The 16,100-nt window shown below is 44.0% G+C and overlaps 1 protein-coding gene across 19 annotated transcripts in view; it reads left to right on the top strand.

Annotated features, from left to right (window-relative positions):
- Window positions 1–16,100, top strand: part of AADACL3 (arylacetamide deacetylase like 3) — a 189,815-nt gene that overhangs the window by 111,234 nt on the left and 62,481 nt on the right. For 17 of the 19 annotated variants that reach the window (XM_069546055.1, XM_069546071.1, XM_069546054.1 and 14 more), the window contains one exon: window positions 1,728–1,965. In XM_069546055.1, coding sequence (XP_069402156.1) covers window positions 1,956–1,965 — 10 coding nt within the window. In that variant the 5' untranslated portion in view covers window positions 1,728–1,955. Of the gene's footprint in view, window positions 1–1,727; window positions 2,173–16,100 lie in introns of all 19 variants that reach the window. The other 2 variants (XM_069546052.1, XM_069546053.1) reach the window with 1 other exon arrangement.

The following is a 16,100-nucleotide window of genomic DNA, read 5'->3' as shown; positions in this document are numbered from 1 at the left end:
GCAGCAGCAGCAGCAGCAGCAGCAGCAGCAGCAGCAGCAGCAGCAGCAGCAGCAGCAGCAGCAGCAGCAGCAGCGAGAGCCGGGTGGGCTGCCGTCTATGGGGTCGCAGAGTCGGACACGACAGCAGCAGCAGCAGCAGCAGCAGCAGCAGCAGCAGCAGCAGCAGCAGCAGCAGCAGCAGCAGCAGCAGCAGCAGCAGCAGCAGCAGCAGCAGCAGCAGCAGCAGGCTCTTCTGACAAGGAAAAAAGACCTTTACCGCCACCTGATGGCCATATCATCTTACTGCGACATGTCTAAGAGCAGCCCTAGAGGAAAGTCAAGTGTTTGAACTTTGCCGAATTCAGAGAACCCTGACCGTGTGGTGACAGAAAGAGCCGTGAACAGCTGTGTCTTTTCCCCCAGTTCCCTCTCTGCCAAAATCTCAGGTTGAGAATTAGCGGCTAACTAGAGGAGGTGAAGAGGCAAAACGGGAAATAGTGAAGTCCACGCGCTGTACCGTGGGTTTCCAAGACTGAAGAGACAAACTGGAGAGGAAAGCTTTGCATCGAGTTGGGTGCTCTTATTACTTTGGGCTGGTCTTTTAAAGGCAAGACCTCTGTTTCACACCTAAGAGTGGTTAGAAAATCCATGGTATTGTTCAGCTTTCATCCAAACGGCAGGGAAAACACATATCCAGATAGTAGGCCTGAAAGGACCAAGGAAAAACAAGGGCTTTTTGCTTGCATTCGGTTGCATGCAGCTCATCCAGTACACACGTGTCACAGGTGTGTCATGAGGGAAGAACCAGTGGGAAAAGAAGCATAGGGATGCTGCTAAAGGACAGGCCAGCTGAATTGTGTTTGGATCCAGCTTTTCATCTTAAACATGAACAAATTGAGGTTAAAATCAGAGGAGGATTGAGGCCAGGGTAACATTATCAGTGGAGTTAGAAGCCTATTAAAAAAAAAAATCTTAAAAAATCCTTCAGTCCGTTACAGCAGAGATGTGAGGGGAGTCCAGTCCTGGCCCACCTGACCCGACTCTGGCCCGCAGCTGTTTTCTCTTGTCCTCTCTTCCTTTCCCCGTGGATCTTTTGCAGGCACTGTAGAGAGCTGTGGACTTCCCAGGTGGTGCTAGTGGTAAAGAACCCACCTGCCAATGCAGGAGACATAAGAGACGCGGGTTCTATCCCTGGGTCGGGAAGATCCCCTGGAAGAGGGCATGGTAACCCACTCCAATATTCTTGCTTGGAGAACCCCATGGACAGAGGAGCCTGGTGGGCTACTAGTCCATAGGATCACAAAGAGTCAGACATGACTGAAGTGACTTAGCACACACGCATGCAGCAAGCTGGATGTGGAAGCTGGTTCAATCAGTGTCTCTTCCCCAGCATTCATCCTTCTCTCTTTTCTAGGAACTCGCTGTCTTCTACCTCTGTAGCTGGAAATAATGCCTATCTTTGAATACTGCCTGGCAGTCGGCCCAGGCTCACACCCACTAATCTTCCCCACCTCCTAGGGAGGCATTGATATCTCTCTTCACATGGGAGGATCCTGAGAGCAGGGACTGACTTGCCCCTGGAACACCTGGAAGTGGCAGGGCTGCCTGGGAACTTGGGTCTTTGGTTTATGTTCAGGCCTCTCTCTGTTATATTTGCTGCCCTAGCCTCTCTGCCCTCAGTTTCTGGCTTCCCATTTTGGACTGACAACTTTCTCAACTCTTTTTTTTTTTTTTTTTTTCTTTTTTAGTGTGAAAGTTTTCAAGATACCCACAAGTGGAAAATGCATTTCCCCCAGCCAAATAAAACTTCGCCAGATTCTTAACAGCTGTGTGCATTGAAATGACTACTGAAAGATCCGTCTGCTGCCTGTGGAACTTTCACAGAAGGCATCGTCTCTGCTGCTCACCAGGACCAGGCCCTGAGTATTTGCATACTAGACGTCACTCCAAAAGCCCGCGACCACGGGATTTCTAGGATGTTAATAAGTAAGAACACTGCTCTGGGCCTTGGAAGGTGCACTGTCTGAGCCTCCATACTGCAGTGAGGAGGTGGATAGCGTTTCAGACCCTACCTGTCTCTTGTTGAGGGCCCTTCTCCTTGGAAGATGTCTGGATTCAGTTGTAGATCTGTCAGTGCCAAAGTATTGCCTGTCAGCTGTGGAATGAGCTGCTGGGAATACCTTGAGGAGGAAGGTAGGGCCCTTGCATGCCTGAACCTTGATACCTGGTTAAGGCAAATGAGACAAACACTTGGATAATTTCAGCTGGTAGAGTTGGTATAGAGGGGTGTTCTGGAAGCTCAGGAGAGGGGTACCTAATTTGGGCATGGTCAGGAAACACGTCTGGAGCTTGTACTAACTGAGCAGAGTCTTTAATATTTTTTAATGTTTTTATATCTAGTTACTAAGGTATTACCTTTCATTGTAAATAAAACTTACAGAAACAGGCTTCTTTAGAAAAAGTTCAGGGGGTGAAGAGGAAGAAGGAAAAGTAGATTAGTAGGATCTCTACTTAGTAGAGCATGCGGCTTTCTTCCTGGGAAGGATTTGTGTATGTGTGAGTGTGTGTGTGTAAAGGGGAGGAGTAGTGCCCAAAAGAGGGAGGTGAAGACTAGCTGGGTGGGGAGCGGGGAGGTGTCTTGTCCCTGTGGCCCTAAGCTCTATGCCATGATGCCAGCCTGAGTGAGAAATCAGTCGACCCCTTACTGGGGACCCACACACTATGGGACCCTGGTTTTTTTCCAACCTTTTTTTCCAGGTTTTGATCTTAGCTATTACTGTCTTACAACTTCAGTCTCATCTCTGCCCACTCCCCCAAGTGGTTTATTAAGGTGTTCTCTTAACAAAATCAATCTCCTTGTTAGAACTATAGGACCAGGTTTAAGGTGTTAACAGTATTTAACCTGCTGCAAAGCCAGTAAGAGCTCACATTTATTAAGGATTTTATTTGTGCCAACTTTGCTTCACAGTGACCTTATGTAGTTGGTGTTTTATTATTTCCATTTTACAGATGAGGCAGTCAAGTCTACTATTTGCTCAAGCTCCCTGGCTAATAGTCAGCAGAACCTGGCCTCAAATCTAGGTCTCTGTGACTCCTAAGTCTGTGCTCATGAACATGAGACTCTCTAGCATTATTTTTCAAATGTTTGGCTACAGAAGTGTTTTTTTAATCCTCTGCCCCTCATTGCTCAGAACTATCATTACCATCTCATGGATCACAATTTGGCAAATGCTGACCCAAGAAACTACCTTGCTCTGTCTGTAAAACAGAGATAATAACACAGCCTCAGTGTTTGCTCTTGTCTGTTTGAAGTCTCAGTGTTACGACGATTACAGAGGTTTCAGAAACTGTGTGCTGAGGATACTCACCTTCCACCAGGAATGTCTGTGTTTTAACAATAGCAGTCGTAATGCCTTCCATGAAATGACACAGTATTTTGATGACAATGAAGGTTGTTGGTTGCTAGGCCTGGAGACCTTCGGGCCCTGGGGTGGGGCAGGCTTTTGCACGCTGCCCCCTCCCACCACAGTCCCTTTGGTGGCCTCTTCTTCCCGCCCTCAGATTCCCTCCCATCCCTTTACAATGCTTTTGTTCCACAAACAGTGGTTCAGTTACCTGCCACCAGGGGCTGGCGCCTTGCTCTGCATCACACTACTGCCCCAGAACCCCTCTCATGCAAATCTGACTGTATCCTGAGCCCCAGCTGCAGGCTGGGCCCCTGTCACAAACTGGTCAGACCACCCTCAGCCCTGCTGCCGCCACCCACCCGATGGTCTGGCCTCTGTCTGCCCAAAGAACTATGCCGCCAGTTCCCCACTACCCACCACGTCCCAGTGACTGCCCACTGCTTTTGGAGATAAGGATGAACCCAAAAGATGCCTGAGTTGGCTTCACCCGCTGGATGTAGATTTGGGCAGCACACCAACCCCCAAAGGGGCCACTCCTACAGCCTTGTTTGTTCTCTACCTGCCCCCGTCAGACTGCTGTGGTACATGTGCCTCGCAGCCACATCATGACAGTGACATCTGTTCTCTGCTATGCACCAGTTTTACACAAGTCACTCTTCTTTCAAAGTTTCAGCAGGCCTGCAGATGTGCACATTTGGAAAAAGTCTACTGAGAAGAGAACAAACAAAAGTATGCACTCTGCCCAGGTCCTTCACTCTACCTGTAAAAAGCATTTACATTATTTTCAATAAGTTATTAAGCACTACTAAAAAAAAAAATCTTTTTACATATTTCTCTCCTTGCACCTGTGAGGGAGCCTTTACTCTCATTTCACACATGGAGAGGATCAGCGTCGTTCAGCGTCATACAACTAAAAGTAGCAATACCAGGGCCAGAGCAGTCATCCTGTGTTTGTTCATCTGCCAAACACTGCCTCTTAGATCTGGGGTTCTCAGGCCCAGCCCAGGGCTGGGGGACCTTCAAGGTTGGGGCCCTTTGTATCTGGAGTGGCCCAAAGTGGCAGTGTAAGGTGGTTCCCTTTGATTTTGACATCTGCCAGGCACCCCTGTTTTCTCCCCTTTGTTCTCCTCCATCCTTCTGTTCCAAGTTGATCCTACCTGCCGCTCTTCATAGGTATCAAGGTGCTTTTGATTTTTCTCTATAGCTGGTCCCTGGGGTACTTTGCTGTCACTTAACTACCTGTGCATTGCTCACCTCTTGACAAACCCCCAGTTGGGTCACTTGCTAAGTACCATGGAGATATGTAAAGAGAAATGTGAGATGTAGGTCTCACCCCTAGTAAACTGTTGAAGAAAAATTATCCTGAGATTTAAAATGGCAAGGAAGACTTTAAGTTTACTGCAATAGTGAGAGAGATTGAATTCAACTTTTTAATGTAACAATGGGGACTTATAGCCAAAGGGCAGGTACAGGAATAGATGGAAAATTATTGAGAAACTTGATTAAATGCCAAAGGTAGAAGAACTAGTTTTTGTTGTTCAGTCGCTTAGTCATGTCCAACTCTTTGAGACACATGGACTGCAGCATGCCAGGCCTCTCTGTCCCTCACCATCTCCTGGAGTTTGCCCAAGTTCATATCCATTACATTGGTGGTGCTATCCAACCATCCCATCCTCTGTCACCCTCTTCCTCTGCCTTCAATCTTTATTGGATATAAAAGGTGAGCTGGTTCTTGATTGACTGGCTTAGTGGATTCTTTGCTAAAATTGGACTCAGCAGGCTGAAGGAGGCTTGGTACAGTGGCTCTGAAGGAACCTGACTGTTCTGTCAAAGACAGTTTTTGTCAGCATTCACAAAGTAGTGTGAGAGTAAAGCCCCGAACATTGTTCCCAGAATGATGAGATTCAGGGAAAAACTGTGCCAGCCATGGATACAGCTGGAGCTTGGAGAGGCGCCAGTGGGTGAATTTGGGCTATTCAGGGCTGACTTCAGGGCTGAAGATTGGACAGGCACACTGATGTCATCCCATGTTTGTTCATTTCTTACCACTCTGTGTCAACCACATACTCTTCATCTGGTGCTTTGCAAGCCTGTGTTTCTAGGATTTGATACTTTCTGCTGCTGCTGCTGCTAAGTTGCTTCAGTTGTGTCCGACTCTCTGCGACCCCAGAGACGGCAGCCCACCAGGCTCCCCTGTCCCTGGGATTCTCCAGGCAAGAACACTGGAGTGGGTTGCCATTGCCTTCTCCAATGCATGAAAGTGAAAAGTGAAAGTGAAGTCGCTCAGTCGTGTCCGACTCTTAGCGACCCCATGGACTGCAGCCTTCCAGGCTCCTCCATCCATGGGATTTTCCAGGCAAAAGTACTGGAGTGGGCTGCTATTGCCTTCTTCATGATACTTTCTACCATAAGCCATAAATGAGCTTCATGGTAGCTCAGTCAGTAAAGAATCTGCTTGCAACGCAGGAGACCTGGGTTCGATTCCTGAGTTGGGAAGATCTCCTGGAGAAGGAAATGTCAACCCATTCCAGTATTCATGCCTGGAGAATACCATGGACAGAAGAGCCTGGCAGGCTATGGTCTATGGGATCTTAACAGTCACGACTTAGTGACTAAACCACCACCACCACAAGTGAGGCTGGAAGGTGCAAAGGCTTCTTTCAGACCTTGGACAAGGGTTTTAACCTCATGTTTCTCTTCTTCAGTGTTGGGACAATACCTGTAATAGACTGAATTGTGTCTCCCAAAATTCATATATTGGAACCCTCAGCACCAGTGTGACTTTGTTTGGAAATAGGGCCTCTAAGGAGGTAATAAGGTTAAATGAGGTCATAGGGTTGACTTATCATAATCCAACAGGACTGAGGTTCTTACAAGAAGAAGAGATACCAGAGACCTCTGTTCTCTGCTTCTCTGTGTGTCTCTGTCTCTGTCTCTCTCTCTCCATGCATGCAACAGAGAAAAAGCTTATGCAGACACAGTGGGAAGGTGGCTGGCTACAAGCCAGGAAGGGAGACTTCACTAGAAGCTGAGTTGTCCAGCACCTTGATCTTGGACTTCTTGCCTGTGGGATGGTGAGAAAATAAATTCCTGTCATCTCAACCATCCAGTATCTGATATATTATGGCAGTCAGGATACAGTACCATCTCTTGGGTCTGTTACAAGAACTGAGCATAATACAAGAGGAAGCCCTAACAGTCATCTGCATCTATTAGCTCCATCCCTTCCCTCTTGTCATGTGATTTGTGGGCTGGTAAAGGGCCTGTTTGCCACCAAACATCTTCCTAGTGGCCTGGATAATTCATATGGTAGAATCACTTTTGTGGATTCAGGCTTGTTTTCTCCACATTGTAAGTAATAGAACCTTCCGAAACTAGTATAGAGTAAAAGGGGAATTTTGGGGAACTAACTGTTATCAATTAGGGTTCCTGGTTTTAAGCAGCACACAGTAATTCTGGTTGATCAAGGCCACAAAAGAACTATTGAAAGGATGCTGAATCACGTATAAGATTTTCAGGAAGGCTGGAGACCTAGGTGTGAGGCCTCACCAGGCAAAGGTAGAGCAGTGTGAGGACCACAGGCTTATACTAGTGGGCACGGGCCACTGCCACTCATTCCTCCAACACCCTGAGCCCTGGACTGGACTGCATGAGCGCTGCTGGACCGTCTTCCGGAATGGATGTGCCTCTGCAGTTCAGGAGCAGTGCTCTCCTTTGGCCTGTATCACTCAACTGCATTCTAGCTTCAAGGAAGGCTGGGAATGTGAGCATTTGGCATTTTCATCATTGCCAGTGGTAAGTGGCTCTGCCTTCTACCAAGATTCATAATGTAGGGAACTTCCCCAAACAATAACAGAAGGTTCAATGTGCCAGATGGCCAAAAAGAATGAGAAGTTCCCCACAGATACAGGAGAATGTTACAGACCCCCAAAATAGGGAGAGTGGCTTCACTCGTAGGGCCGAGAACCAGGAATTAGAAAGTCGAGAGCCAGGTTACTCTAGGTGTGTCTCCCCGTACTATTTCTCTCTCTCTCTCTCTCTCTTTCTTTGAAGACTGGGTTTTCCCAGTCTACTTGCTCATGGTGAGGGCCACCTTCATCCTGACCAATTGGAAATTAGTTGCCTGTCTCCTTCAGAACATCCATTTCCTTATCTTCCAGAAACACCTCCAGATTTTCTTGTCTGTCCATTCTTTGTCTGGGTGGAGTCCATCTGCAGCCTGAGGGTTGAACCATATGACCCAGGCCCAAGCCCATTATTGTGCTCCATGGCCACAGCGATTGATCCAGGGATGGGTATGTGATCTCAGCCTGGCACTTCTTTAATAATTGAACTATAGGTACATGCTGTGAGTGTGTCAATCTTCAGTGTACAGCTCAATGAATTTTATACATTTATACATCCATGGAACCATCACCAAGATGGAGTTGTAGACTGTTTCCAGTAGCCCAGAATGCTCCCTTATAGCCACTCTCTGTCTATATGCCATCCAGATGATCACTATTCTGACTTACCTTACGACAGATAGAAGATTTACCTTTTGTGAACTCTATTTACATGAAATCATAGGGTATATGATCTCTGGTGTCTGGCTTCTTTAATCATGATTACATCTGTGAAATTCATCGTTGTTTTTCCTTTTTTTTTTTTTTTTTTACACAGAATATTTTTTCATTCTTTTTCACACCTGTGTGGTATTCCATTAGATGAATCATACCTCAGTTTATTTATCCATTCTACCACTGGTGGACATTTGGGTTGTTTCTGGTTTGGGTCTATTAAAAGATGTTTCTCTGTACTTTACTGTATATATCTTAGTGGATATAAGCATTCATTTCTTTGAGTATGTATCAAGAGTAGAATTTCTGGGTCATAGAAAAAATGCATATCTTTAGTAGGTATTACCAAATAGTTTTCCAAACTGATTGTACCAACTTATACATCTACCAGAGCATATGAGGTTTATAGTTGCTCTACATACTTACCTATACTTATTATTTTCAGCCTTATAAATTATAGCTGTTTTGAATGGGTATCATGTTATCCATTGCAGTTTTAATTTGTATTTTCATGATGACTAATAGTGAAAAGCAAGAGAGTTCCAGAAAAATATCTACATCTGCTTTATTGACTATGCCAAAGCCTTTGACTGTGTGTATCACAATAAACTGTGGAAAATTCTGAAAGAGATGGGAATACCAGACCACCTGACCTGCCTCTTGAGAAACCTGTATACAGGTCAGGAAGCAATAGTTAGAACTGGACATGGAACAACAGACTGGTTCCAAATAGGAAAAGGCTGTATTCACCCTGCTTATTTAACTTATATGCAGAGTACCTCATGAGAAATGCTGGGCTGGAAGAAGCACAAGCTGGAATCAAGCTTGCTGGGAGAAATATCAGTAACCTCAGATATGCAGATGACACCACCCTTATGGCAGAAAGTGAAGAGGAGCTAAAAAGCCTCTTGATGAAAGTGAAAGAGGAGAGTGAAAAAGTTGGCTTAAAGCTCAACATTCAGAAAACTAAGACCATGGCATCTGGTCCCATCGCTTAATGGGAAATAGATGGGGAAACAATGGATGGCTTTATTTTTCTGGGCTCCAAAATCACTGCAGATGGTGATTGCAGCCATGAAATTAAAAGACGCTTACTCCTTGGAAGGAAAGTTATGACCAACCTAGAGAGCATATTAAAAAGCAGAGGTATTACTTTGCCAACAAAGGTCTGTCTAGTCAAGGCAATAGTTTTTCCAGTAGTCATGTATGAATGTGAGATTTGGACTATAAAGAAAGCTGAGTGCCAAAGAATTGATGCTTTTGAACTATGATGTTGGAGAAGACTCTTGAGAGTCCCTTGGACTGCAAAGAGATCCAACCAGTCCATTCTAAAGGAGATCAGTCCTGGGTGTTCATTGGAAGGACTGATGTTGAAGCTGAAACTCCAATACTTTGGCCACCTGATATGAAGAGCTAACTCATTTGAAAAGACCCTGATGCTGGGAAAGATTGAGGGCAGGAGGAGAAGGGGATGACAGAGGATGAGATGGTTGGATGGCATCACTGACTTGATGGACATGGATTTGGGTAGACTCTGGGAGCTGGTGATGGACAGGGAGGCCTGGCATGCAAAGAGTTGGACATGACTGAGCGACTGAACTGAACTGAATAGTGACGAACACTTTCATATACTCATTGGCTTTTGGATATCCTTTTTTGTCAATTGGCTATTTAAGCTTTTGCCCATATCTAAAAAACAATGAGTTGTTGGTCTTTTATTTATGATTGATTTCCAGCAATTATATATTTTGGATATGAGTCCAGATACAAGTATTTGTTTGATGCATATATTGCAGATACATTCACCTAGCCCATGGTTAACGTTTTAACTTCTTTAATGATGTCTTTTTAGAAACATAAGTTCAGTTCACTAATCTTTTCTACAGTTAATGTTTGCTCACTCTGGAATCATGAATTAGCAATGTTTGAGGATTGTTGTTTAGTTGCTAAGTCTGACTCTTTGCAACCCCATAGACTGCAGCATGCCAGGCTTCCCTGTCCTTCACTATCTCCCAGAATTTGCTCAAGCTCATGTCCATTGAGTCAGTGATATTGTCCAACCATCTCATCCTCTGTCTCCCCCTTGTCCTCTTGCCTTCAGTCTTTCCCATCATCAGGGTGTTTTCCAATGAGTCGACTCTTTGCATCAGGTGGCCAAAGTATAGGAACTTCAGCTTCGGAAGCAGTCCTTCTAATGAATATTCAGGGTTGATTTGATCACTGGTTTTGATCTCTTTCAGCCTAAGGGACTCTCAAGAGTCTTCTCCAGCACCACGATTCAAAAGCATCAATTTTTCAGCACTCAGCCTTCTTTATGGTCCAACTTTTGAGGGACATAAAGATAAATGGTTCCTTCTTTCTGTTGAATTTGAGGTTGTGTGGAGGTGAGGATGAGTCAGAAATGGAGGAAGAAAGACTTGCAGGGCTGGTATTGAGGTGGGAGAGGGTCAGAACTAGGCCAGTCTGAGTCTCCTAGGAACTGTCCACTGTGGTTGTGGCTGAAATCAACAAATGAGCTGAGATAATGTGGCAGGGCAATTGATGTCTAAAAAGATTTATTTAACTCTTCTTTGATACAGTATAGCAGGATCACTCAGCTTCAAGCAAGTCCTCAGCCAAGGCTCAGTTCCAAGGAGCACCAAGTGGGAAGCAGGGAGGAAGTAATGGACATTTGGATGCCTTTGAATTTGTGGATGAACTGGAGGCCAGCAACATGGTGAACTAGTGACTCCAGGAGGCCTCTTCTGATCTTCTCTGCTCCTGTGTCCAAGTTTCCCTAAATTGAATATAAGAACCAACTTGTACAAGGGCTCACTTAGAGGTGCTCATAACTGTTAAAGCATCATTAGGGTCTTTATACTGACCACATCCCTTCACAACAAACATCTTTTGAATGTTCCCCCACATTATTAGAGGAAGGCAGTGGTTCCTAAATTCAGTTAGGCTGGACTGGTGGCAGGTGTAAGAATCACACTTGTGGGTCTTGGCTTGGGCCTAGGAGTTTATGATTTTAACAAGCCCTCCAGATGATTATGATAAACAAATGATTCGGAAACTCATTTTGCTATTTTTGGAGTTTGGGATCTGACAGATCTGGGTTTCAATCCTGGCTCTGTTTTACCACTTAAAAATTGAATTTCCTTGCACACAAATAGCCTCGGGCTTAGTTTTTCTGTCTATAAAGTGAGCGATAACAATAACGCCTGTCTCACAGTGGTGTTATGGAGTGAGTGAGATGACGTGACGTGCTAGCATGTGAAGCTGAAGTACAGGGTTGGCCACTCAGCAAATCATATTAATATTCACCATGATTTTAATTTATCATCATTATTATTTTGCTTGTGTATCTGTTTCACCTTTTCTCTCCATGATTGTGGCTTCTTTTTATGCCCTGACTATCTATTAACATTGCTTAGTTATATAAGAGTGCTCAGACTAAGTTTTACTTAATACACACAGAACAAAGTATACATTATTATTTTGATTTACAGATGAGGAAAGAGGTACAAAGATGTGAAGTATTTTGTCCTAAATCACATAACCTACAGGTTCCAGAGCTGAAGTCTAATGCAGAACAATGGGATTCCTATAGCCAAGAAGGGCAAAGTTGAGTCATCCCTTTGTATCCACAGGGCATTTCATCCTTGGATGCTCACACCACTTGCAGTTGACTGTCTGAGTCTGTGGATTCTGCATCTGCAGATTTGACCAACCAAGGATGGAGTATTTTTACAGCAGTGGGAGGAGACACTATCTACTCTCACCCTTCTTGAAGACTTCATTATAATATGTTATGAGTATTTGCATAATTGTAGAGAAGCTCCATGGATTCCTTGGTGCACTTAAAGTTTTACCAGCTGAACCCTTCTCCACAAAGGGGAAGCAGGTTGATGAAATAAATGAGGGCTGGTCTCCCATCACCTGGCTGACCAGAGGAGGCTGCTGATCAGCAGCACTGGCACAACCATGTTAGGAAGCTGAATCGCCTGCAATCCCATTCGAAACCTGCATTTTTAACAAGGTCCCCAGGTTGAAATCTGACAAGTACTAAGAGGAGGCAGAACCATTGTGTGGAGTAAAAGCCCTGATCCAGGTAGCAGGATCCACATGCTTGCACAGTTGCGCTATTTTCCTGATTGAGGGAGTTGGAATTTCTAGGGGAAAACGCCTCACCCTCAGTGAGGAGGAAAGGGCTGCTACACTTAGATTGGAGTGTGTGTTGGAAGTTTATCCTTACTGCATCCATCATGCAGGAGTAGATGGGCTCCTGCTTTTATTTTTATTCACGTCCTTCAGAGTCCTGCCGACATCATTGTTTAGGTGTAAGCACCACGTGGGCTCACTCGGATAGGCTCTTAACTGTTAAACAATATGAGGGTCTCCCCATTGAACCAGTCACTTTACCGTAAACATTTTGAATGCTGCCTCACATTGTTGGAGGAAAGCAGTAACAAGGAGTAGTGAAATTGGATCTTGATTTCCATCTTCCACTTTTGTATGAGAAGATGTCATGAACAGCTAGTGAGTGTATTTTTTGACTACTAGGGCCCCCAGCAACTTTCTTGAATTTCTGTTTACTCACCAATTTAGAGCTTCTTAGGTTAGTTTTATGGTTCACTGTTGATTTGTGAGTGTTAGATATGCAATTCTGAGAGATTGACATCATCTAGAGTATATAGTGGATTGTGGATTTTTAAAAGTTAAAGATTATGTCTTTTAAATTTACATTTAAATTTTATTGAAGTATACCCTGCATACAGAAAAGAGCACAAATCTTATGTGTGCAGGGTGAGGAAATACATAAAGGATTCCTAGCACTGAGCTTAGGAAACAACACTTGAACTGCAGAAACTTCTCACCACTCTTTCCTAGTCACTATTCCCCATTATTCTCTCACCAGGGTAACCAGTGTCCTAGCTCCTCATACTGCAGATTAGGTTTGCATGTGGGAGCCATATTTTTACATCAGAAAAAATACTTGATTTAAAAAATATTATGTCAATAAAAGCAATGTTTTTCAAGGAATACACAATAGTTAAGTAACAAATTCTGTAGTCCTTGGTTTTAATTTTGTCTTCTTAGTTTGAAATAATTTCAAACTAAAATTTCAAGAATAGTAAATAACCTTGTTTCCTGAACAACTGAAGAGGAAATTTCTGGCATTAATACCCTGTCACTCCATGCCCCCACTCCATATTTTAGTGTATAGCTCACAGGGACATCCTACTACCTAATGATAATACAGCCATCAAAATCAGGAAAATAACATGGATATAATCAATGCAATATAATCTGCAGATACCCTCAAATTTCACCCACAAGTCCAGGATTGTGTATTGCAATTAGTTGTCATGTCTAGCCTTCTTCAAATAGGGGACTTTCTCAAGCTTTCCTCGACTGTCAGAGCCCTCATAGTTTATTAAATTGCAGGGCAGTTATTTTTGTTGAATGTATCTAAGTTTGAATTTGTCTGAGGTCATTATTAGATTTCAGTCAGGCTTAATTTTATTTATTTGTTTTGAGGCTAACAATTTTATTTTATTTATTTTTTACTTTACAATATTGTATTGGTTTTGCCATACATTGACATGAATCCACCACGGGTGTACATGTGTTCCCCATCCTGAATCCCCCTCCCGCCGTCCTCCCCATCCCATCCCTCTGGGTCATCCCAGTGCACCAGCCCTGAGCGCCCTGTATCATGCATCAAACCTGGACTGCCCATCCATTTCACATATGATAATATACATGTTTCAATGCCATTCTCCCAAATCGTCCCACCCTCGCCCTCTCCCACAGAGTCCAAAACACAGTTCCATACATCTGTGTCTCTTTTACTGTCTCACATACAGGGTCCCATCACTTCATGGGAAATAGATGGGGAAACAGTGGAAACAGTGTCAGACTTTATTTTGGGGGGATCCAAAATCACTGCAGATGGCAATTGCAGCCATGAAATTAAAAGATGCTTTCTCCTTGGGAGGAACGTTATGACCTAGATAGCATATTGAAAAGCAGTGATATTACTTTGCCAACAAAGGTCCGTCTAAACAAGGCTATGGTTTTTCCAGTAGTCATGTATGAGTGTGAGACTTGGACTGTGAAGAAGGCTGAGCACTGAAGAATTGATGCTTTTGAACTATGGTGTTGGAGAAGACTCTTGAGAGTCCCTTGGACTGCAAGGAGATCCAACCAGTCCATATTAAAAGAGATCAGTCCTGGGTGTTCATTGGAAGGACTGATGTTGAAGCTGAAACTCCAATACTCTGGCCACCTCATGCAAAGAGTTGACTCACTGGAAAAGACTCTAATGCTGGGAGGGATTGGGGGCAGGAGGAGAAGGGGACGACAGAGGATGAGATGGCTGGAAGACATCACTGACTCGATGGACATGAGTTTGAGTGAACTCCGGGAGTTGGTGATGGACAGGGAGGCCTGGCATGCTGTGATTCATGGGATCGCAAAGAGTTGGACACGACTGAGCAACTGAACTGAACTGATACAGGGTTATCATTACCATCTTTCTAAATTCCATATATATGCGTTCGTATACTGTATTGGTGTTTTTGTTTCTAGCTTACTTCACTGTGTATAATAGGCTCCAGTTTCATCCATCTCATTAGAACTGATTCAAATGTATTCTTTTTAATGCTGAGTAATATTCCATTGTATATATGTACCACAGCTTTCTTATCCATTCATCTGCTGATGGACATCTAGGTTACTTCCATGTCCTGGCTATTATAAACGGTGCTGCAGTGAACATTGGGGTACACGTGTCTCTTTCAGTTCTGGTTTCCTCAGTGTGTATCCCCAGCAGTGGGATTGCTGGGTCATATGGCAGTTCTATTTCCAGTTTTTTAAGGGATCTCCATACTGTTCTCCATAGTGGCTGTACTAATTTGCATTCTCACCAACAGTGTAAGAGGGTTCCCTTTTCTCCACATCCTCTCCAGCATTTACTGCTTGTAGACTTTTGGATAGCAACCATTCTGACTGGCATGAAATGGTACCTCATTGTGGTTTTGATTTGCATTTCTCTGATAATGAGTGATGTTGAGCATCTTTTCATGTGTTTGTTAGCCATCTGTATGTCTTCTTTGCAGAAATGTCTGTTTAGTTCTTTGGCCCATTTTTTGATTGGGTCATTTATTTTTCTGGAATTGAGCTGCATGAGATGCTTGTATATTTTGGAGATTAATTCTTTGTCAATTGCTTTGTTTGCTATTATTTTCTCCTGCCGAGGTCCAGCCTCAGCAGAGTCCAGGGATATCCTCAGGATGGATGACGTCAGCGAATAAAGAAAGATCGATAAAGAGATAAAGAAAGAGACACGGGGTTACCAAGCTTCTTCGAGCGAGGCCCATTTACTTTATTCTTCTCGGGGCTTTTATACCCTGAGTTATACATACAGCAAGGTGAAAAATGCAGAGTCAACTCCACATTCCATCAGTAATAACTTTCATCGATATCAGGTTCCTTCCTGCAAAAGTCTTATTTTCTGTACATCATCTTTTATTCCAGAGGCCTGTTGATATTCCATGACCTCCTTTTGATAAAGGTTGGTCAGCCAGAATACCAGAACAATTATTTTTCCTTAAAGTGTTTCTTCTTAAATTCTTAGCCTGCGTCACCCTTAAAGGACGGAGTTACATTCTTATGGAGCAAAGATTCAGCAGGTTAAGCAAAGAAAGAACTTATCAACTCAAAGTCTAATGTTGCTAATGCTAAGGCTATTACTTGTTTTTTCTACATCCTGACTATATGCACTCCCAGAAACACAATGGATAAGGGATGTGAGAACTTGGCAGCAAGCATTGCATAGGCTCAACAATGTTGCAAGAATCTGGATAAAGCTTTCATGTAAGCTAGAATGCTAACAGAGGGTTTGAAACACTCCTTTCATGCCCAGGAGATTTATCAACTAGAGCCCTAAGTTAACTCTTTTGGTCAGAGACAGCCCCTTGCTAATGTCAGAAGAGCTGGTGAAAGACAAAATAGTAAGACAGACAGATTCTGGTTTGGGGGTAGATGCTCAAGCAGGTCCAGGGGGTCCGTCGAGTCCTGAGGCCTTGCTCATCAGGACTCTTCTGCATGACCTTGTCATGGGTGGGATCTCCCGTGCTGGCTCCCAGCATTCTCCCATTCTGAAGGC

This window comes from Ovis canadensis, chromosome 12 (genome assembly GCF_042477335.2).
Source record: "Ovis canadensis isolate MfBH-ARS-UI-01 breed Bighorn chromosome 12, ARS-UI_OviCan_v2, whole genome shotgun sequence".
Lineage (NCBI taxonomy): Eukaryota > Metazoa > Chordata > Mammalia > Artiodactyla > Bovidae > Ovis > Ovis canadensis.
This window is presented reverse-complemented; position numbering and strand designations above follow the sequence as displayed.